This window comes from Rissa tridactyla, chromosome 5, assembly GCF_028500815.1.
Source record: "Rissa tridactyla isolate bRisTri1 chromosome 5, bRisTri1.patW.cur.20221130, whole genome shotgun sequence".
Classification (NCBI taxonomy): domain Eukaryota; kingdom Metazoa; phylum Chordata; class Aves; order Charadriiformes; family Laridae; genus Rissa; species Rissa tridactyla.
Genome location: NC_071470.1, coordinates 1764943 through 1789082, shown reverse-complemented (window position 1 = coordinate 1789082; position 24140 = coordinate 1764943). Strand labels below are relative to the sequence as shown.

Below are 24140 nucleotides of genomic sequence, written 5' to 3'. Positions count from 1 at the left end.
GGGAGGGGGCAGCGCCCGGCCCCGGCCCGCGGGCGGCCGCCCCCGGGGAGGCTGCGTGGGGGGGGACGGACGGGACGGGACCCCGGAGCCCCAGCGCTCCCCGCGGCGGCTCGGGAAGGGCTTCGGGGTTGGTTCTGAGCCCGTGTCTCACCGCTCTGCAGCCGGGAAGCGTTGTCTGCCTGTCACCCTGTTGCTCGGCGCATCGCGAAGCCGAGCCGAAGAAACCATTTCCACCGAGCGCCGCGCGTGATAGTTTTGCATGAAAGCCTCTGCAAGGAGATAATTGTGATTTTACGAGTAACATACATATGAACTTTAAAGCAGGGACTTGCTTTTTATGAGGCTTCAGTACAGACTCCAAGCTGCCTTCCCTCGTCACAGGAGTAATAAATTCGGCTGGGGGTTGCAGTGCTCTTTCCATACAGCAGCCTTCTTCCACCCTGGGCTGCTGTAGCCAAGAGCAGAACTGGCGAAAATACGGCACATCCCTTTGTCGTGGGCTCAAAGAAGGGCTGATAATGTTTCGCACGCTTTTTGCAGATGCAGGGAATGGCAAGGAGCTTCCCTCGCGTAGGATTTGCATTTGTGTTTTCACTTAGTTGAGTAAATCCCGTTCCCTCCTGAGTTCTTAGAAGATCGTGTAATGTTGGTGTACCCTTCACGATATTTCATAACAGGCACACCACTTCATCAAAGTTTCATTATTAGAGAGATACATTCATAGGTAGTGACTCAGATTCACATTTTGACATCACGTTTGTCGGTGCCCTTTCCCCACACTCATTTGTGTCAGGCAGGATGTGAACAGTTTTAGTTCTGCTTCTGTCCCCTGCGCTCCACCGCCCACTTTCTCAGCAGACGAGTGAGCGTATCCATTCTTCTTTCCCAAAGAATTGAGGCTAGCCCAGAATTCAGCGATATTGCTCGCTAGCGTGGTTATGCCTAATTCCAAAGCTTTACACTGTCTGTCTGTAAGAGAGGCTTGAAAGTTGAGATCTGCTCTGATCAGCAAAAAACTTTTTATCAGCTAGGTTGATTATTGACTTCTTCTCCGAGTGGGAGGAGTAAGCGAGGAGCAAGAAAAAGCATCCTAGGGGTAGGAATGGCATGTGCTGCAGCATGGGTGTTACCTCCGTGTGCTTTCTCTCCCGGATTCCTCCTCTCCCTGGTGCCAGGCTGGGGCAGGACCCGGGGTGGGCACTGGGAACTGGGGTGAGCAGGACGGGCCGGCGAGGGAGGCTCTGGAAGAGAGTCAGCAGGAGAAGAGGGATCAGAGTAGGATCGGGATGGGATCTCTGCTTGTGCTCCTCTCAGACTGCATTATTCCTGCTGCAGGTTCCTCAGCATAAATACAACCCTCTGGGGTATTTTTTAGTGGTTTTATTGGTTGAGGTTTTTTTTTCTTCCCTGCTTTATTTTCCTATTTTTACACTTATATAATTGCAAGCCACCACTTAATAAATGTAGACTAATTTCACTTCTAGTGTTTTAAGTTCACAGTGGATGTGTCAAGCCCTTTACTTGCTTTTTATGTTAAAGGTCAGCTGCGTGAATGAAGTTCCTCTTATTTTAACTTTGGCCCTTTTGCTGTGAAACAAGGCACAGTCCTAGGACGAGGATCTGTAGGTACATAAGGCCCATGGGCAGGAAATCAGCTGCTTCATCGCCTTTCAAGTCTTGCCTGTGCTTTTTTCTCTGGTGGGTCTTTCACATAGTTCCCCAAAAACATCTTCTATCTTGTCCTATTTCTGAAAAATCCCCGTAGATTTACGTTTGCTTTCCAGGAATGTTTAGGAAGCTCCCACATAACTGCCGTTCGTACTTACTTGCCGCTGGTTTTCTTACCGCTCCTTTAAAATGGATCCTCCTCTTCATTTTTCTTCGTTCGACACTGCATGTGATCATCTTCTTTTAATCTTTATGACTCCATAAGAACTAAGTAGTGTGCAATGTAGACACAGAGTTATTCTACATCCAAAAAAGGGAAGAACAAGTCAGTTTACGCTGATGTGTGGGTGATAATTTCATTTATAATGAGATTCTTCTTTTTATGGGTAGGTAATAGATGGAATTACTGTAGGTGGGTAAACTTTTACCTGAAATATTCCAAATTGGGTAATCGTTCTTTATTTTAACGTAGATATGCAAACGGCTGAAAAGCACTTGGCTCTTTTCTGAGTGTGTAAGTTAGAAAACTACAATTAGTCAAGACTGTGTGAATTTAATAAACAAATAATTGGAAAAAATACTAGTATCCAGGGTGTTTTTTGAAGGCAAAAGATTCTTTTAAGAATGAGGCTGATGAAAGATGTTTTTTAGAGAGGGCTTAAAAGGGAATCAGAGAGCCTGCTTCCAAAATTTGGAAGCTGATTGAGGGTACAAATTGTTATTTATTTTACATATTGAAACTAAGTGAAATAACCAATTCTGCTCCTTATAAAGCCAAAGGTTTTCATTTGCCCTTGCTGAGGCAGGATTGGAAAGATGAGAAGCGACCGAAGAGTTAAATTGAGAAACCAGAGAATGGATTAGCAACAAACACGACAAAAGGCAAAAAGGCAGCTAGCCAAAAATAGAGGCTTTAGTAATATTAAAATATTCTAGTTATTCTAGTACAGACTATGAATATTAGAAAGATCTGTACAGTAAAGGCAGTTGGAGAAATAAAACCCTTCCCATCAGCTGCCCGGCTCTTGTTCTGCTGACAAGATGATGGCGGTGATGGACCTGCGGCATTCAGGCAAGGAAAAGGCTGGAACAGCACCGGCCATTGCCGGAAAAAAACTTGGTAACCCCCTGAAACTGCCGCAAAAAAGGTAGATTTCTCAAAGCTGCTGCTGTGCTGCTGCGCTAGAGATCAGAGAATTAGGATGGTCCTGGGATCACCTTTGAGTGACGTGGTTTCATTGAGGCCTGCCAAGCATAACTTCAGTACACCTGAAATACTCCAGGTTTTAAATCAGTCATCAAATGATGTTCTTTAAAACAATATTGGGGGAAAGGGCGTGCCTTGGTTTGCATAATAATAAATATTTAGTGAGAAGGAACAATATTTGGAGGGAAAAGCAAAGAAGCTGTATCTATATATGTCAGATAATGTCTGCACTCATGGAAATTCTTCCTCTGGAATGAACATCTGGAGGTCATCTCATCCAACTATCCGCTCAAAGTGCAGCCAGCCTAGACAAGTTTGCTCATCGCTATGACATCATCACGTTTTTTCCATACACATCTTTAATCTTAGTTCAAACACTGTCACCTGGGAGAACACAATGTCAATGTGGAAGTTTCCCAGCTCTTTATTTTGAAATTCTTTGGAAGACTATTTTCCTCAACAGAAGGAAGATGTGAATTTGAGAAACACGTTGTTAAAGTTACCTGACAAGTAGGATATATAAAAATTTATTCACAAGCAGATAAATTTAAACAAGAATTACAATGACTTATTCAGTGTTGTAACTAATATTAATCTTTCCACTATAAATAAGAATTGCGTACTGAGGTTAAATTCAGACTCAACCAAGAAAATTGGTCTGAACTCACGAAGCTGTTCTTTTTCCCTTTAAAACAGATGGTGCCAAATCTTGAATTCACTAGCCACATCAAACTGTTACAAATCAAGCTATAAATGCTTAATTTATATAATTAGGGTGCCAAACATCCTACCCAATATGAAATGTACAGGTGCTAAGAACTTTCATTAGCTCCTGTTATCAGGCATTATAAAACTGAATGAAAAGGTGACGGTGGTGTCTTAATCCTTTCATTTTTCCTGAATATGTTTAATTCGGGTGAATGGTTAGATAAAGCATTTAATTGCATGTTGCTCATTAGTGGTTAAGAAAACAGTGAAAACATTTGGTAGCCTAATAAAACACGAATTTGTGTGCATGCATTGTATTTTTATATCTTGCTTTCCCTAAATGCTAAAAAATTTCACCCTTGGATCTTACTACAGGTGCCTTCAAAAAAGTAATTGAACATTTTGGAAGGCTGGATATTGTGGTTAATAATGCTGGAGTGAACAACGAGAAGGACTGGGAAAGCACTATACAAATTAACTTGGTAAGAATTCTCTCCTTTCACATGTTCATACTTTATTTAACGCTGGGTTACACTTAGCAGCCATTGTGCCATGTGCCAGAACAGGAATGGTTGGATTGGGAAGCATGGCTATTGGAACAATAACCACGCAACTGCACATGTACTAACCCATAAAGGACCCACCACACCACATTTAAGTTGTCTATCCAAGACGCACAGCACTGTGTAGACTCGGGCTAACACCAGGCAAAATTCTCTTTCTATAAAACCCGATGAAATCCCAGGTAGGTGGAACAATCACAGAATGGTTTGGGTTGGAAGGGACCTTAAAGCTCATGTAGTCCATGGGCAAGGACACCTTCCTCCAGATGAGGTTGCTCAAAGCCCCGTCCAACTTGGCCTCGAACAATGTGGTGCCCAAAGCAGCAGAGCCACCCCTACAGGAGGCCGATCTGTTTAAATGAACGTTTTAGAACGTTTTAGTCACTTGTGAGACTGGGATGGCCTGAACTAGAGAGAAAGTGGCCTTTTTTATTACAAGAAAATTACAAGAAAACTTGTTCAACCAAGAGCTCCACATTTTTTTCACCATGAAGCAAGCATACAATCTGAGCTTTTAATACAGGCCATTTCACCATCGTCACCGATAGAAGCACACCACTTAGAGCACCTACTTGCAAAAACCCAGTACATTCAATGAGCCCATCACATTTATTTTCAGACTGTTACCAGTTCTTTGATATTATCTGGTATCTCATCAGCTGACACCACAAGATCTATTTCTCCTTTGAAAATTTTTTAATTTAGATAACACTTCTAGGAGATCTAAGGTCCAAAGGAAAGAGCAGCTTTCTAGGTTAATAAAATTCTGACCGGCTTATATCCTACCACCCGTGAAGTTCTAATTTGCTGGTGAATCAGCAAGTCACCCCCATGACCATGCTTACACAGTGTTATAATCTAGATCTGCAAAGAAAGTAGCAAGAGGAAACTTGGAAGAGTGCGATGTGGAGTTTTCTCCAATCAGTCATTTGGAATTTGTCAATGCAGCAAGAAAACTCAGGATAAGAAAAGTTTGTTTTTGTCAAAAGTTTTAAGGACAACGGAGTCTTTGAGTCCTAATGCCTCCATGAAAACAAACTAACAAAGAAACCCCAGGACAAGTAACACAAATTGTATATGAGACAAGTTATAGAAAAATTAACGGGAAATATATATTTGAAAAAAAAATTAGATTTAATAATACTTTTTCTTGATCTTTCTTATATATCCAAGGTCAAATTTTCTTATTCTTGGAAGCGGCTGAACTGAGACTGCAGAGTGGAATTTCTGCAATAAGAGAAATGTATTTGTTCCATTTCCTTTGCATTTTCTTTGCATTTTCTTTGCATTTTCTTTTCATTTTCTTTAACTACACATATTTCTTCCTCCCTCTTTCCTTTCTAAAATATTCTGACAAATTAAACACCAGGAAACTTCATATTGTGAAGGAACCGGAACGTGACATCCTCAGTGCTATGCAACATCGACATCTATTAGTACAGATCCCTTGAATTTGAGAGAAGACTTTACCTGTGTTCCAGATGATTTATTTCTCTTTATTTTTGTGCCTGGTTTAAGACAGGTTAGAAGTTGCTGTGGGCATCCATCTACCTGTCAAATTTGCAAACACAGATCATTAGTCATCACTAGAAAAACTGAAGTCCATGTGAGAAACACATTTGTCTGTGATTCACCTTTACATTTAGCTCAAAAAATGAAGGTGTTTCTAATCAGCAAGTCTTGAAGATATTTAATGTCCGGGTAAATATCCTAACGTAGAGTGAGGACCAAACAATTTTTCAGTGCCAAGAGCTTCAAGCAGAAGGCGTTGAGAACCTCCATCTGCTATTCTTCTTCTCTTATTACCAGTGATTGGGCTGCAGCAGGCTATGGGTGGGGCTGAACCATCTCAAGTAGCAGAAAAGCTGGAATCCAAGTCTTACAAATCTATATGCTTAAATACCAAGCAATACAGGGCCTAAAAAATTAAAAAAAAAAAGAAAAAAAAAAAAAGGAAGATCATGTAGTTTATACATTAATGTATAGGTAAGTTCACCATAAATGACTAAATGACTTAATTCATAGCTGAAAGTTGAAAAATTTCATCAATACATGCTGGTGACTGAACAAGAATATCTAAAATGATCAAGCTGAATAGAAGTACAGCCATGCCAGTTACATCAAGGACTTTCTAAGATCCAAATATCCTCATTTATCTTTTGTTTGAATATTCTTCCCTTGTCTAACCCTGAGTCAACGATCTAGCTTATTTCCACAGGGCATTTCTATCGAGTTACTGTAATTTCCATAAACCAGGATATAACACTTTGTACTTTTTCATTTTTAACTATAATGATCAAAGAATAACAGCTGCTGCATTTAATATGTTGTACTGGTTGGTTCCATACAATATTTTTTGCTTCTTGTAGAGAAAGGAGCAAAATATGTATGAAATACATGATTTTAAAATGTGTCTATTTCCCCAACATTGGGCATTTTAAGTATCCATTTTATGATCCCTAAGAACAGGACTAACTTCTACGGACGCGCATTTTGATACATATTATGCACATATTTTCTACTTTAAAAAAAAAAAAGGGAAAAAAAAACCCCTCTACATTACAATCTTCATTTTAATGATATCATTTAGATATTGATACAACAAATATTCCCTGCCCCGGTATAAAGTACAAAGTACAAATATAGAGCAGTGCAGTGCAAGATAAATCAGAACAAACACATATGGGGTGTGTTCTTTATGGCTAAAACAGTTCACAGAACCGGTTGGTCTTCAGGAACATTTTTAAAGGAGTGTAAGGAAGTTCTCTGATAGTACTGCTTGAGAAAGCGTGAAGAACAGAAATGAAGAAGCAGGTTCAAAAAGTGGGACTTAATTTAGAAGAAAAAAGAGGGAATAAACCGCAGTTCCTACTTGTATCCGTTACAAGTATTGGTTCTGAGAGCGAGAAAAGATAGCTTGGTAAAGATGGGGAGAAAAAGAGTATCAACCACCAAAAAGATTTGTGTTGCAGTACTTCCCACTGTTTTGCTACATTTGGTGCTAAACAACATCCACCTTTTTGTTACTTCATTAATATTTCTATTAAATTTTTAAGTGTTCCAGCAATACCATCCATTCCTCACCTCAAAACTCCAAAGCCGATCGTGTTGACTTGATCGATATCAGCTTGATCAATGGCAGCTTCAACTACTCATACCCATACAAATGTACACTCTTGCTATTATGGTATATAAAAAAACAGCTTGGCAACCATACAGCAATTCCATTTTAAGTGGAAATCACCAATGTGGTTTCAACGGCCCATGATGCACACACATACCCATGCACAGAATAGCGCGAGGACATACAACACGTACGTTCTTATCAAGTTCCTACCTAGAGCCCTCCAGCATGACAAGAGCAGTGTTTCTTGCATTCAACTTCATAAGAACGCAAGCCTAAGGAGTCCAGAAATTTTCTAATCTGACTTTTTTCCTCTTCAAGTACCTAAAGAAAGAAAAATTCCCACATCTTTATGAGCCTTGAACATATATGCTAGCTAAACACAATTTGGTGTTCTAAGAAGCTTCGTTAATTTTATCTTGTGTTGACGTTGTAGGCTTTCTGGAACCACTGTAATTACAGTGGCTGCTTAATTACAGTATCTCTTCTCTTTACAAATGCACTTAGCACATTTTATACTAAGACAATCCCAAAATTTACTTGGAGGTTACATAATATTTTGACTGCCTTACTGTTTTCTTATGCCAACAAAGTAATTATTTTGTAGGTATATTTAAACTGATTCCCCAAATGAAATTCAATAGACTCATGAAAGAATTTGACAGCAAAATCACAATTATTTCCTGTTTACGTGATGATTTTGGACACCCTAATACATTATTCTGGCAAAACTTTAAATTGCAGGCCATAACTTGGGCATGCCAAAAAACCCCAGTCATATGGGATCCAATTATTTAAGTGCTGCCCAGAGAGAAGTAGAATTCAAATACACACATAAAATTTGTTCAGGTGCATGACAGTCTCATCCTTCATTACCAGGCAAAATGTAGCAGTACCCAATGATTCCAAATTTTTGCATTTTCCATGGGTTTGGGTAATTTATTTCCATAAACGACAAAGGTAACAAGTTTCTGCAAATTTAGAGAAGTCCTTTTCTAAAATGAAGTCTACCTAAGTCAGGGTTTATCCCTGCCAAATACTTGGATTGTTACTACAGAGAAGAGAGTGCAATGCTCTGTATGTATGAGTGGCTCCGTTCAATGGAGCCCATGGTGAAATAAAGGTTCCAGCGAGTAGCAAACCTTGCAAAATCAATTAATTTGCTCATCAGTAAGGAACTATTCCTCAAAAAGCCAATTAATGTCTTGGCAGAAACCAGAAGGGTAACCAGGGAAACTTCAGGAGTGATTAATGTTATTTATTTTGGGGACAAAGGCTTCATGATCATCACAAGGCTGTGCCATTGTGCAAACGGTAGAAGGGATCCCTTGGCGGTATGCTGCAACCATCTCCTGGTCCATACGCCTTGCTCTCCTTTCCCAGTGGACCAGGAGAAATGACAAGGACTGAACTTTTATCCCAAAATAATGTGGTCAGGACACACAGCTGGATTACCACCAGGTCATAGAATCATAGAATCTTCATGGTTGGAAAGGACCTTTGAGATCATCGAGTCCAACCAAACAACCTACAATCTCTGCCACTAGAGCATGCCCTGAAGTGCCACATCTGGACGTTCCTTAAACACCTCTAGGGATGGTGACTCAACCCCCTCCCTGGGCAGGCTGTTCCAGTGCCTGACCACTCTTTCAGTAAAGTAATTCTTCCTAATGTCTAATCTAAACCTCCCCTGACGCAGCTTCAGACCATTTCCTCTGGTCCTGTCATTATTCCCCTGGGAGAAGAGGCCAACCCCCACCTCCCAGTGTGGCCTCAGCCCCCCAGTACAGACAGGGGCAAGCACTGTGTCTTAATGCTACTGACACAAACAAAACAAACCAAACGCTGCTATCTGTAGAAGACAAAACGGCATAGGTAACGAGTTTACCAAGCTTGCATTCTAAGACAGCCAGGAACAGAGTAACTCCGTTGCTCAATGGCTTAGTCGCTTATTCTTCAGCACAATTTGATGTCAGGAGGAGAACTAAGTGCCTAGGGAGAGATGTGGCCACCAAAAAGTGAGAAGTACTACTTACCTTGAAATCAGTGGCTTGAGGGTCAATCCTCCAAGTGCCTAAAGACGTCTGTAAGTATAATTACTTTTGTTGTTCATATTGCACTAGGAAGGACACAGACTTACCTTAACCGTACAGTAAGTCAATGAACTTCTTAGCTTACAGTTTTAACGTATGTTTACAGTAACCAATGGTGAAGTACAATGAAAAGCAAATTTCTTTGAATTAAGAAGTCATTAAGTCCCGCTACTCAAAATGCAATACTACTCCTATGTCCTTCAGGAATGTGCGTGGCAGGGGAGTAAAGAAAACTGCACAGTAAAAAACTAAAACACGGTATTTCACTCCCCCATTGTCCAAAACCTACTGATTTCTAGCAAATAATCAAATCCTACTGCACATTCCTTTCTCCTCTCCCTCCCTGGGCTTCTTGTTTTCCACACCTTGAGCTGGAAATTCAAACTCCAGAGCCTGCAATTTCATTTCATATAGCAAGTAAAGTAACCTATACACAGGAATGCCAAGGGGCTTGCGTGCTTGCTACAACCTGTCTGCTTCCTAGAAAATCTACATTAAAGACAAAATCAGTCCCACCTCCCTGTCCAACAGCAAAATGCTAAATTTTTCCATGAATATCACAAGCAGCACTTAGTTTCAGACTTTTGAAGTTCGTCTTACGCAGTTCGTAAAGTACTTTGAAATGTTTCCTTGTAGATAGCCATCAATTTACAACATCACAGCACGAAAGTCAAATGATCTTGGGTCAAATTCCAGCTCTGTGCTAACCTGCTTTATGAAACCACAAGCCAATGGCACTCTCATTTGTTTTTGCTCGGTATCCCTAGCACTCGACTGGATTGGCTCAGGAACCTACATATAATGTTAGGACTGATTACGGATTACCATTTTCTTCTCTCAAACGAATTCATATTGCTTTATCACCTTGACAGCAACAGTCATCTTCAGCCCTGAAGGAACGCAGGCACAGTGATATAGTTTCTCAGCATAAAATATTAGCATGCCTAAGGAGACAGCAGAAGTATCGGACAAGAGGTGGCCTATTTCTTATTAAATTGCTATAAGAAACTATGTCAGTTGAAACACTAGGAAAAAAGCACTGCGTGCTAAATTACTTTCAAAGCAGTTGTCACTTACAAAGGATGATGTTTAATGATGTCCTGGGCACCATCACTGAAGAACACTTTTTTTAGATCAAGCTAAAACGAAACACAGTATGAAAATTGGCTTGCAAGTGTAATGTTGGAATACAAGAATGTGGCATGATGCTGGCTAACACTGGTTCCTAACACCAGAAAAAAATGAATTAGGTCTCTGTGGAAGACTTGGAGTCTTATTAGGATCAGAGTTTCAATATAAGATTTCTCTTCGAACAATACAATTAAAACTATACAGCTGTGGGATACGCAGAAATGACAAGAATCACAGACTTTGTAAGTTTTCTCTTTGATTTTGACACTGATACCATATTTGTTAAGTAGAATCATAGAGTTGTCTAGGTTGGAAGGGACCTTTCAGATCATCGAGTTCAACCATCAACTAATTACCGATATGGTACTTCCAAAAGCAACTGCAAACCTCTTGAGTATTTGCACAATTATTTTTTAAAGTTTACCATGCTGTCAGATACAAAGTTTTGGGTTTATTACTGTATGGTGCTCCAGAATGTCTGATCCCCTCTAATTTTAATCTGTGATTTATAGAAGCTAATACCAGGAGATATTCCCACACTCACCACTGTAACTTCATTGGAAAGAATCCTAAATTTTCTACCAGCAGTTGAGTACCGTCGCCTCTCTTGTTGCGCACTCGGACCTGCAGTTCACCTTGATGGTCCATCTTCATTACGTGCTATAGTAAAGCACTGTGTTTTGATAAGAAAACAAACAGCAGTATCACTGAGGTCACGGGTTTTTCAGTAGCTAGGAAGACAAGTGTTTAGATTATTTTCTGCCTTTGAATGATACTGGTTTTCAGTGTCCAGGAACAAAAAAACTAGGTGAGAGTCAGCTGTCCCAATTTTCGCTTGCCTGCATGTCATTGCAAATTTGACTCCTTTCCTACTCTTTGTTGTTGTCATGTTTATGGACAACATCCATGCAGCTAAATGCAGTTGTAAACAAAGGAACGCTAAAAAATTCAACTCCAAAATGCAACACGCTTTGTTGCACAAAATTAAGTCTTCATCTTAAAATGTCAGACATTTTTTTTTTAATTAAGCAATTTGGAATGTTAACTTTCCCAGAATTTCTATTTGCAATATAAAAACTATGAATTATTGTTGGACAGGAATGGGTGATTAAAGTATTATTCTTAAAAGCATACAAGGAGAACTACACAGTCTGAAGACACCTTTAGTTTCTTTCAGTTTATTGAAAGGCAAATTGCAGATATTTTTCATCATATCCCAAATCTGGGAAACTGGGCTGCAAAAAACGCATCATTCTTTGCCAGTTTTACTTTCTATTGTGGATTTCACGGTACAGTGAAGGAAGAGCTGATAAGCTTTCTTCTGGAATTCAGATGACGCATTCCGATGTCAACAAATAGGAAGCCAAAGTTGTGTTTTATGTGAGAGGAGGCCTGAGGCTACAATTTACGCACTTGCAAAAATGGATTTCATAACAGACCCAAAAAACCTTATGCTGTTGTTCTTTGGAAAAATATTGTTCCTTGGGAAACTATTGTTCTTTGGAAAACCTCTTTCCCATTGAGCGTTTGGCACCCAGACGGGCCGGCCAGCTGGCTTCGCTTTAACAACTCAGCTGGGCTGGAAAGTGGCACTAGGGCTTCTGCGCACACGTTGGAGGAGTTCCCTGCTATGGGAAGTTCAGACGCTGCTCTTCCTTGGAGAACTGTTGGGAGGACTTTCTCTCCTGGAAAGAGGGGAATTCTGGCAGGAGAACGGGAGATCTGTCACACAACGCCTTTCAGCTGAAGTGCCATCTGCCGAGAGTACAGACAGCGGGGTTCTTCTCATCCTCTATATTTGCTTCAGAATTTACCTCCAGAATAATTCTTTGTGTTACTGGTCCAAACATCAGAAATAGCCCCGTCACCCGAGATCAGCCGAGAAATAAGTCACCAGAGATCAGGTTTTTACAAGGTTAACAGCAGGAATAAGGGCAATATCCGAACAAAAGTCTGCATTAATTCTGGAGACAACCTCTCACTATACCTAGGACAGGAGAAGGCTTCCCTGGCCACTTGAAGAAATGCTGAGTTAATGGAGTCTGGGGAGCAAAAAGAGCAGTAGAGCGATTTTGATAGGAGAGGCAAGCTACCCACTTTTTCCTTGTCTTATAATTGTGGTTTGGCCAGAGACTCATCTCACTCTGTTATCTCCTTGAATGAGAAGGCTGGAGGAACAGAAAAATCCCCAAGGAGCCTGAAGCTACTTCCTTCTCCGGCTGATTTATTTCCTCTAATCATCCCAAGTGGAATTCTCTTTTTGTGTTGAGCAGGCTGAGCCGGTGCCCCAGGGCATGGCAGGTCCTGCACCGGCTCTCCCAGGCGGCAGTAACCCCTTCCTCTCTAGAATCTCCTATGGAAAGCTCATCACGTCTATATATTCAAGAAAACACCATCCACCTTTAAGTCCAAGTCAGTTGAGCTGCCAATGAGTTTATATTCAGAATAGGATACCTTACAGCAACACTACTGGGCATTAACCATCTTCTTTTTCAATAAATCCTTTAAAATTTTCATGTGAGAATCAACATTAAACAGCACTTGACTGTGTTTACAACAGCTCTGAAACTTTCCAGGACATGGAAGAGAAATCAGATTTAGTCTGGTATTTTACAAGCCGCTGAAGAGAGTTCTTTGGAAATTTTCTGTTAAAATATTTAATCAATAACATTCTTTTGCATTAATCAAAACATTTTTAAAAGTATATTACTTAAGACAAAACTTTCCAGGGGAAAAACAAAAAAAAAGCTGCTTATGGGAATGTTTGGTTTAAGAAAAGTTTGACTTGTTATTTCAGAATTTTGAACTATTCGTATTTGGTGAAGTTTTTTTACATTATTCCAGGAAACTGGTACACTGAAAATATAGCGATATTGAAAACCTCACATAAAATGCTGCAACTATAGAAAATGAAAAAAGCTGATTCTTTATCGAAATTCCAAAGCATATTTGGTAACGAGGTCTCCGGTTGTTTTATCGCTGTCAGTGGGCAGCTTAATGTCATGTAACTTGGGCAATGAACAAATAATATTCATAAAGCAGGACATGCAGCCCTCCAAATCCTCTTAAAACCAATAAGCACGAAGGGCAACTGAACTTGAATTATGACTTTTACTTTATGTTTTACAACACGCATGTCTAAAACTATCAGCTAATAAAAATGAAATGTAATCCATGTCTTTAAATTATTCCAATTTTGGCTTGGGAATTTAGATAACGGTAGAAAAATACTTAAATGTTCTGATTTTAAAAGCTTTTTCTTTCCAGTAGACATAGCCACTATCCATTAGGTTTTGGTTATATACAAATTTATTTTTTTACTGTGTTTTTTTTACTACTTTGGGAGATTTCCTTCTCCGTGATTCACAATTCTGTAGATTTGTTGAAAACTCTCAGTGAAATAATTGTGCACAGATGTGAACATATTTGTAAGGCCACTTCATCTTTTGAACATCTTAATTTGGATCGAATAAATAGCACTAAACTGTAATAAAATATAAAAGGAGTTCTCATTTAAAAATTGAAATAATATTTCCAGAAAATTAACACTCAATAGATTTGTTCGCTTTAAGTAGAAATTGTAAAACAAATGTGAACTGATTATGAAGAGACGTAACAAAATCAGTAAATAATTATGAAACGCATCACTAATGCGGAAATGTCACTAAAATTAGTATCTTGCCCTAGCAGCAGTGTCTGCTGCCTTTCCATCGTCACTTCTAAAGTCTCTGGTGGAGTGACTTACTCTCTGGGAAAGACTCAACCACTTGTTTGGTTTCGGAGGCCGATAATCCCAGGCATGGTGTACCTTTAGGTGTCTCGGTTTAAATGGCTGAAGTTTGGTGAGATGAATCCCAGCAGAAGTTCTAAACGTAGATCAAAAACCAGATCTTAAGGAATCAAGATAACACGGGTCTCAGTAAAATTTTCTTCCTCAAAAATCTTGTAAAAAACATTTCAAAAAACACATGCTGCAGCTTAATACTATGCTAAATCCACGTTTCACAGCTCTTCAAATGTTTTTTTTTTGCCTTATTTATGTTTGTCTTTTGGGGTTAACCTTCTTTTGAGTGGAATGGTAAAACTCCAGTAACTTCAGTCAGAAAAGAACACAGATTTTTTAATATCCTGGGACCAGAAATATAAGGTATAACTCGACCCTAAAAAGAAACCTCATGCCTTGAACGAAACGGAGTTACAAGTGTCGGTGTTATCTCCAGAACCTGTCTATACATTTTTTATAATGTAGAGCAGTTTGCCTAAATAAAAATGCTGGGAATAGGATCAGTTCATCCACCACTTGTATCCTCAGATAAAGCGTGCGTTTCATCTATAAATTATTTACAGATTCTGTATTGCATTTCCTTCTCGTCATTTATTTCACGTTGCAACATCTCAGTTTGGTTATTGATATCATAGAATCATAGAATGTGTTGGGTTGGAAGGGACCTTTAAAGGTCATCTAGTCCAACCCCCCTTCTTATCATAATAAGAAAAATGATCAAGTTGCTATTATTTCCATGCACTGCAATTCTGCTTCTGAAGCTCTTGAGTTGCATTACTGTGGAACGTATAAAGGTATAAATAAGATCACTGGTAAAGCAATACAGGTTCTAGGCACCACGATTAAAGCAAGATTCAGTTTTTCCTCAAAACTTGTATTTTGAAAATAATAATCACTTTCCCCCCTATATCAGACATCTGTGATTAGAGGAACCTACCTCGGCTTAGAATACATGAGAAAAGGAAATGGTGGCGATGGAGGAGTAATCATTAATATCTCGTCTTTGGCAGGTAAGAATATTTTCTGCATAAACATTTCCTACCCCCTCGTTTGTTTCTAAAATAAATGAATTGTACTGATCAGTCACACTTTTCCTTCTTTCTTATGGCTCTTCCCTCTTTATTCCCATTTTGACGTGGTTTTCATCAGAGCAACCAAAGTAACATCAAAGGGCCACGACTTTCACTTGCTTTTTAAACTCAGTTCAATGAAAAATTCAGTCATTTTCCTAACCTATCAGTCTCATACTTAATAATCTGGAGCATGACGTAAAGAGCTTTTTCCGCGTTTCATTACTGCCACACATTGAGCAAAGCCTAATGAGCCTCAATTCATTATGTTATTCAACACCCGTCAACAACACCGCAGAATTAAAACACCACGTACACCACACTGTGTGTAAGAAACAAAGCCTAATGTATAGACCTCATTGCAATTCAAGGTTACTTTAAAACTGGTTGGTTTTTATATTATAAAGTATTTATCGGGCATCAAATATGGAAAATCAGCTAATCTTTACCCACAGCAAGCGAGGCAGCAGTAGCAGGTCCCGCACTCAGCTCCATAGCAGCACGGCTGTAGGAATATTTAAAATTAGACTGTTATCTACTTTATTAAGGAAGATTGTCACACACCAACTCTGTCCATGCTCCAGGCCCTCTCAGATGTCACCTACCTCTGCTTGAGAAGCCATAAAATTAACATTCAAATTTCATTGAGCTTAAGCGAGAACATTCTTTGCTCACTACTTAGAATCACAGAACCATAGAATCATAGAATCATTCAGGTTGGAAAAGACCCTTGGGATCATCGAGTCCAACGATCGTCTCCACTCTACAAAGCTCCCCCTTACACCATATCCCCTAACACCACATCTAAACGAGTCTTAAACACATCCAGGGATGGGGACTCCACCACCTCCCTGGGCAGCCTATTCCAGTGTCCGACCACTCTTTCTGGGAAGAATTTTTTCCTAATGTCCAGCCTAAACCTACCCTGCTGCAGCTTGAACCCATTCCCTCTTGTTCTACCGCGAATTACCTGTGAGAAGAGACCAGCACCAACCTCTCTACAATGTCCTTTCAAGTAGTTGTAGAGAGCGATGAGGTCTCCCCTCAGCCTCCTCTTCCTCAAACTAGACAGTCCCAGCTCCTTCCATTGCTCCTCATCAGATTTATTCTCCAGGCCCTTCACCAGCTTCGTTGCCCTCCTCTGCACTCGCTCCAGCACCTCGAGATCTCTCTCGTATTGAGGTGCCCAAAACTGGACACAATACTCCAGGTGTGGCCTCACCAGTGCTGAGTACAGGGTGACAATCACCCCCCTCCTTCTGCTGGTCACACTATAGAATCACCTCGGTTGGAAGGGACCTTTCAGATCATCGAGTCCAACCATCAACCTAACTCTGACAGAAACCACCACTAAACCATGTCCCTCAGCACCGCGTCTGCCCAGCTTTGAAATCCCTCCAGGGATGGCGACTCCACCACTGCCCTGGGCAGCCTCTTCCAATGCTTGACAGCCCTTTCAGGGAAGTAATTTTTCCTGATATCCATCCTAAACCTCCCCTGGTGCAACTTGAGGCCGTTTCCTCTTGTCCCATGGCCTGTTCCTTGGGAGAAGAGCCCGACCCCCCCTGGCTACCCCCTCCTTTCAGGGAGCTGTAGAGAGCGAGAAGGTCTCCCCTCAGCCTCCTCTTCTCCAGGCTGAACCCCCCCAGCTCCCTCAGCCGCTCCTCACCAGACTTGTGCTCCAGACCCCTCACCAGCTCCGTTGCCCTTCTCTGGACATGCTTCAGAACCTCAACGTCTGTCTTGTGGTGAGGGGCCCAAAACCGGACACAATACTTACCTGTGCTATAACTGTATTTCAATTCATTGGCATAAAAATAGAATGATGTGGCTTCTCATCAGTCAGGGTTGCTGCTGCTCAGTTGTGGGGCAGAATCCGTCTCCCTTTCTATAGGCACGCATCTTGCTGTGGCCGGGCTCATAGCAAAAAAGGACAACGAAAGGGAAATGGTAAATAGAGAATGATGCCACCTCACCCCCTTCCTCCCAGAATTTGGGGGAAAATACTCGCATTCTCTCCTGTTTCTTTGAAGACTTTGTTCTCTCTTGCTACTGTCACACTGCCTGGGAAAAACGCATATGCTGGCTTACTCTTGGCTTGTCAGTGCTTTCCTTGGTATCCGTGCAGAACACCAAATAGCAGTAATTTTATTCTGGGGTATTCCTGGGTTAAATAACTGTGTTTTCACAATGAAAAGCCAGTAAAGGCAGCAGGGGCCGGAGTTTTTGACTGTGAATGGGGATTAGTGCCCGAGAGCTGTGAACGTTGTGACTACTGTCAAATTCTCCTGCAAACCTTGGCTTTTGTGATGAGAAGTCCAGTTCTCCCATTGATTTAAGGTGTCTGGATCTTGAGAATCTGACTTTATAAACGCATGTTCCTTGCAGGAGTGAGAGTCCCTTAGTAAAAGTCTCCTTTAAGGTACCTTTACGTCGGCACTGGCAACGCTGCCTAAGACATTGCCTCCTGACGCCGTACGTGTATCTGCGTTGCCTCAAACCGACATTGTATCGGGACCAAATTAACCCGAAGGCAACCGCTGTTGCAGTACAAGGGTTCCTCAACACAAGTAAAAGATTAAACGTTCTCACAGAAGGGCTGATGCCCACGCAGCGCTTCGGAAAGGGCAGGGACAGCAAGTCGTGTGACTCCGTTTCTAACCAGTCTCAAGTGAACACAAAATTATTTTGATTTTAAGACCTAACAGCTTGGCTTTTCTCAGTTTGGTAAGAGCTTATAAGTGCCATTTTAATTAGTTGATCAAAATTTGCATTTGTTTACTTACTTTTTTAACATTAACATTCTGCCATAAAGATTGTCAAAAACAAAGCGTTCTTTGCTTTGTTTGCCTTTCCAGAGCTTGTATTTAGCAATTGTTTCCAAGGTTGTAAGGAAAAACACAGTAGAAAAGCTGACATACGCTAATTTTTATCGTTTATTTATTTATTACTATTTGTGCTTTGTGACTCTCATTCTCCTTTCCAGTCTGAAGGTCTAAGTCCTGCAGTTTATTCCATATATAAAAGGCAAACTGCCATTGGCTTGTTTAACGTTCCCTTCTAGTGTTTTCTTTTCTCGGAGCGAGCTTCTGTTGATCATTAAACTCTTGAGTGGTTTGGATCCCCCCCTGCCCAAGTTCTCCGGAAGATTTTATCAGCTACGCTCCGCAGACAGCAAATATTCTGGTGTCTTGCTGAGCAGCAAGAAGAGTTATATTTAGTGCTTTCGTACCATTCAATAATATTTGCTTTACCCACTAATTAGTTTCCAGTTCTTGACCATGGGACTTTTGCCAACGATTTGAACTCGGGTCAGCATCGAGCCTGACTGTTTTATGTTTCCAAGCACCCTACTTAAATGCTTTCTATGAAGTGGATGCTTAAAGTGCTCGTTCAGCTGGGGGAAAGCCAGCGCGTGCACCCTTCCCAGCATCCAATCTTCCTTCTGTAGCGTCTCCGTAAGACAGGACTAAATACAAAAGGGAGAGAAAGACGGAAGGACACGCAGCAAGCACCCAACTCCTAACCCGCTGCATCTCAAAGCTAAAATTAAGAAAGTTGTATAAGGGATTTGCGCGTTCATATCAAGAGGAAGTAATGCCGCTAAGCAACCGAGAGAATGGGAACTGTGTTTTACTGCCAACTTGCCCCCATAAAAGATAAGGCTAATGGCTGCAGGTTTTGGCACTGCGATAAACTTCATTTCAAATGGAAAGATTAAATTATTCTAAAATTTCTTCTGCAGGAAGCTACGTACATTAATTGTAATTTTTAACAGAATAGTTACAAGCAACAGCAAAAGCAGACAAAACCAAATTCAACTCCTGAGATTATTTACATAGTTATATTTAGCGTTGCCTCTTACCTTTTGGTGGCTGATACCTACACACGTTTATTAAGTAAAGGGAGAAAGGGAATTCATGTGTGTGCATGCACCGTGGCTTTGACAGACTCCAGACTTTCAAGAAGGTATTGTGTAAAACCGAATTTGTATCTCTCTGGATGATAGAAGGTTTTAAAAAAAAATAAATCAAAGTATTCACAGAAGGCTTAAAAAAAAACAGTGATATATTTAGCATGAGACCACGCTAGGTTTTTATGAGAGGTTGTTCAATGGGTGGCGTCTCTGGACACCCTCCTCTTGCACCCTTGTAGCAGTGCTTTGAGCACACCCAAGACCAAGCACTCGGGCTCCACAGGCAGCCCGTTTGCCCTCCTTCGGCCAAAAGAAATACTCAAAGTGCCCCTCACAGCAAAGCAGCTTCTTTAGGACCTGAGCCTATCGATATCACGCGAGCAAAGCAAAGCGTATGGCTGACATAGCAAAGGCAAGGCTTTGGCACAGCGACAGAGAGGAGCAAAGGGCAGATGCTGCACGGCTGGGACCTGCAGTTCGGCATCAGGAAGGAGCGCCTGTCCCCTCCCCTTTGGTGGAAAAGAAGATGCTGAGCAGAATCCACGGTGACGAGGTTAGGAAATTTAGAAGCTATTCCTTTGAGACTCCAGCGTACCGTTAAAAGATTTCCTAGAAATGACACAGCTTCGAGTTTTTGCTAGGATTTCTGTCTCTCCGCTGTTTTGACGCAGGTCGCAGCAGTATAACTGACAGCATGAACGTGAGCTGGAACCGCCCCCCCTCTTCTTAAGAAGGAGAGAATCTCGTCACTCTGTAGGACCCTCTCGCCCCTCGCTCATAGCTCTAGTTCCAAATCCGCTTCTTCAAAAGAGCCTTTGGCCTCCAAAGACGACTGTAAGCATTTTCCATACTGTTTATCCAGACTTTTGCCTAAGGGCGACAGGGAGATTTCTGTAATGTGGTTTGGAAAGGTGTTTAATTTAAACAAATAGGGCTAAATCTTGTGATGTTATTTATTTGTAAGTATTCTATGTGTTGCAATAGGCTTTGTTAAGCATATTTTATAAAACAAACCTAATCTAGAAAGGAAAACAAATTACTTTGGCAGTGTTTCCCAACATATGGAGAAGCACACTTTTGATTTCCTTTTAAATAGGTGCCATCGGTTTGCCAAAACTTACCCTTCAGCACTTTCACACGTCTTTTTCATAAACAATGAAAATGTAGAGCTTTAGGATGCCACACGATACTGTGATTACCACATTAGGGAGAGAAAATTCAAATATTTTGATGGAATATTTAAATGGTTGGACTCGATGATCTTAAAGGTCTCTTCCAACCAAAACGATTCTATGATTCAATTAATATATTTGTCAACTGTGAATTGAATACAGCTTAATCACTGCATAATCATAGCGTAGAAGCGCTGCGTTCTGATGAGCCCAAAACCTCCATGAGATCAACAGCCATGTTAGAAAACAGACTTTGGTTCTCACGTTCTCTGTGCCACGCTCATCCAAACATGAAGGACACTATTCCAAGAATTAACAGAACTTACAGATACTATCAAACAGAAGTTACATTTGTCTCAAGCTGCTCAACAGTGCACCCATGGAGAACATCAGGTGCACTGGCACATGGGATTCCTGCTGGTCTGCTCGAATCGGGTTTGGCAAGCCAAAGGGCACCTTCACTCATCCCGAAATCATTTGCAATCCACTAACTCATTTTCAATGAAGGTTGTTTGAGGGGAGAAGGAAGTTCCCCGTCCCCTTTCATGTAACAACTCAGCGACGCAGCAACGTCCAGAGAGAGGAAGATCTAGGCAGAGTTGCCTCCCCTTGCTAAGAGAGATTGAAAACCCACACGTATCATGTTCCAGGAGTACACCACCCCAGCATCATCCATTCGAACACCTTCCCCTTCCTCCCCACCTTATTTTGTGCATAATATTCTCCAGTTTGTTTTACTGACATTCAACTTTGCATGAGACAATTAAATATCCATGGGAGCAGCAAACAGAATCCAGATTTTTCACAAATCATAGGATCTTACAATGATTTGGGTGGGAAGGGACCTTAAAGCCCCCCAGTGCCACCCCCTGCCCTGGGCAGGGACACCTCCCACCAGCCCAGGTTGCTCCAAGCCCCGTCCAACCTGGCCTTGAACCCCTCCAGGGATGGGGCAGCCACAGCTTCTCTGGGCACCCTGGGCCAGGGGCTCACCGCCCTCACAGCCAAGAATTTCTGCCTCAGATCTCATCTCAGTCTCCCCTCTGTCAGTGGAAAACCCTTCCCCCTCGTCCCACGGCTCCCCTCCCTGCTCCAGAGTCCCTCCCCAGCTTTCCTGGAGCCCCTTTAGGGCCTGGAAGGGGCTGGAAGGTCTCCCCAGAGCCTTCTCTTCTCCAGGCTGAGCCCCCCCAGCTCTCTCAGCCTGTCCCCACAGCAGAGGGGCTCCAGCCTCTCCAAACAAATGCCTTAACTAATACGCTGTGAACTCATATTTGCTCACCGATTGAATAAATCCTCTGGCAGAGCAGGATCACTATCACAGGGCGGTTGATCCCAAAATCCTAGCAGAGCCCCAGGACACACCACTCGCAGACAGGTTGAGCTCCCCGGGGCAGGACTCGGAGCCGCAAACCCCATGCCGTGGCTCCAGGTGCCAAACTCAGGACCAGGAGTGAGACAGGACTCCCACTGGTTTGGTGAGGGATGCTAAGACCAGTCTTCATTGTCGCTGCTTTGGCTGAAAGTCAGTCAGTTCTTTCTTCTCGGTTCTCCATTTTAGCAAAAATAATAATTTCACTTAGAAAAGAACTGGGTTTAATGCTCTGATTCAAAGAAAGAGTTATTTGTTCCTCCCTTCCTGCCTAGTTATTCCTGCTGTCTTTCGACATTTAAGTCTTTGAACCTTATTCCACTTCATTATTGTGACCTCTGCCCTTCCTTTGTTTATTTCTTGACTTTGTTTCTCTTCCCGCTCGAGTAACAATTAATTTGTCTCACTATGTTTTAAAAAAAAATAGAATAAAATTCCTCCCAGTAGTGTTTCCCAGTAGATTTTGTCTTTTGCATGTCTGCTAGCATCAGCCTCACTGGGACTGGTTTTTTCTTTAAAACTTGTAAAACTACTCAGGAGTTTAAAGAAAAATAGTATCATCATGTTTCTATTGTGCTAATATTCCAATGTTTCCAATTATTTGAAGAATGGTGATGATCATCAAGCCACCAAACAGAGCAGTATTAAGGAATATTGTGATCACAACCCAGAGGGCGCAACACAAAACCCATTCTTCGTAAAGCGAGTTCCCAACCAGCAGCATAACACGTTCATCCAAGCTAAGCACAGAAATACAAGTTTAAGGGAACAACCAGCCACGAGGTCAAATTCTTCATTTCCCACCACTGAAAGTTGCCAATAACGGTGCTGCGTTCACTGGGTCACCGATGTAGTGTTCAAACCAAGCCAAAGCCTTGAAGCTCTCAGGGTTGTCATTAGAGCTTTGTGCCATCTTAGAAAGTTTTTCTCTTCAGACCAAACAGATTCCGGAGCAAAGAGCCCATGCAGGGCTCTGGCATACAGAACTTTTCTGGCAAATCCCTCCTTAAAGCTGGGTAGCGTATTCTTCATCTCCACTGAGATAAGTCACCCCCTTTATATCCCTTAAAGATATGAAAGATGAAGAATGAAAAACCTTACCTGAGATATTAATTGGCACAACTTCCGGTAGAATCAAACATTAAGGCCTCAAAATCAGCACCCAGTTTTACAATACCACACTGAAGAACATGGACAAACTTTATCCTCTCACCAGGACAAATTGGGGTTTGCTATTGTCAAGACCTGAGCTTCCAGGTGGAACCACAGCCTCCACGTGGCCCAGTTCAGCTGTCACCGCAGAGTGGAAATTGTTGGCATAATGGGCAGAAATGTATATGCGCTCATGGCCTCTCATCTCTTCTTGACCAGCTTTTTGCCATCAAACTCAGTCTTACCAGAATTAAGTTCTTAATTTTCCTCCAAAACCTCTGTTCTCTCTTCTTTCTCTACTATAAATAATGATTTTACGCTCTCTCCCCGTAAAGGTTCACAGTGTCAGCAGTCAGTTTTCATTTTGCTTCTGCTCTTCCCTACAGAGGGTAGCAATGATATTTCCCAGGATCTTTACCTCTTTTTCCTGTTCCCTTCTAAATATTTTCATCCTGGCTTTTCATTCCAGAACAGGGCCCACTCTAGGAGTTACCAAACCATAAAACCCTTTTCAGCCAACCTAACTCAACCTAGAAAAACGCCTCAAAAGGCTCTGCTATCCCCACCTCTGCTTTCATTTCATCCTGCTCACTACCTAAGGTCTTCATCTTATCTTTCTATTCACGGTGTTTCCTCACTTATCTCTATATTCTCTCTGCACCGAGGTCCTGCATTCACTTCTTAGTGCTTTTTCCATGTGCTCATTGCAAGGTGGCTTCCCTATTTCATTTAGATCTCTTTTAAAAATTATCACCTATTAAATATTACCAGAGTAGTATTTAAGTAAAACAGATTTTACAATGCTTCAGATGGTGCCTCAAGTCTGAATTACTTTATCTCCAGTCGCTTACAGAGCAAAACCCACGATGCAAAGGGGCACGGATTTGTTCTAGTCCCAACCACATTGCCAAATAAATACCAAATAAATTCGCAGTAACGCCCTCGCGGGGGCAGAGGGGCGGGCTGATGTCAGCTGCACAGGCCACATAAGCACGGGATTTAAGTCAGACACTATATTTATGTTTTGATATATTACAAAGATGATAGATATTAAAGCAGTTACAGTAGTCAAAATGGACTTGGCTATTGCCCTTACCTTTTCCCTCACTTCTTCCCTGAAATCACTGCAAATGACTGCAGGTACCCAGTTCACCTATCAGCAACGAGGGTGTCAGCAACCAAA

At 41.5% G+C, this 24140-nt stretch overlaps 1 protein-coding gene and 1 long non-coding RNA gene across 5 annotated transcripts in view; one reads left to right on the top strand and one right to left on the bottom strand.

The window, feature by feature from the left end:
- Positions 1-24140, top strand: part of HPGD (15-hydroxyprostaglandin dehydrogenase) — a 29449-nt gene that overhangs the window by 396 nt on the left and 4913 nt on the right. For 2 of the 3 annotated variants that reach the window (XR_008466667.1, XM_054203267.1), the window contains exons 3-4: positions 3959-4065; positions 15192-15288. Coding sequence is in view for 2 of the 3 variants with exons in the window: in XM_054203267.1 (XP_054059242.1) it covers positions 3959-4065; positions 15192-15288 (204 nt within the window). In the remaining variant the exon portion in view is untranslated. Of the gene's footprint in view, positions 1-3958; positions 4066-15191; positions 15289-19935; positions 21429-24140 lie in introns of those variants that run through there. The other variant, XM_054203268.1, reaches the window with a different exon arrangement.
- On the bottom strand, positions 90-24140 carry LOC128910269 (uncharacterized). 2 transcript variants are annotated; one of them, XR_008466668.1, is made up of 9 exons: positions 24054-24140; positions 21716-22869; positions 17129-20134; positions 15798-15853; positions 11039-14384; positions 5781-6064; positions 5617-5697; positions 1846-1968; positions 90-1241 (listed from the first exon to the last, which is right to left on the bottom strand). It is a non-coding gene; the product is annotated as an uncharacterized LOC128910269 (long non-coding RNA). The 2 variants fall into 2 exon arrangements; XR_008466669.1 differs by lacking the exon at positions 24054-24140 and having other exon boundaries at positions 15802-15853; positions 21716-23551.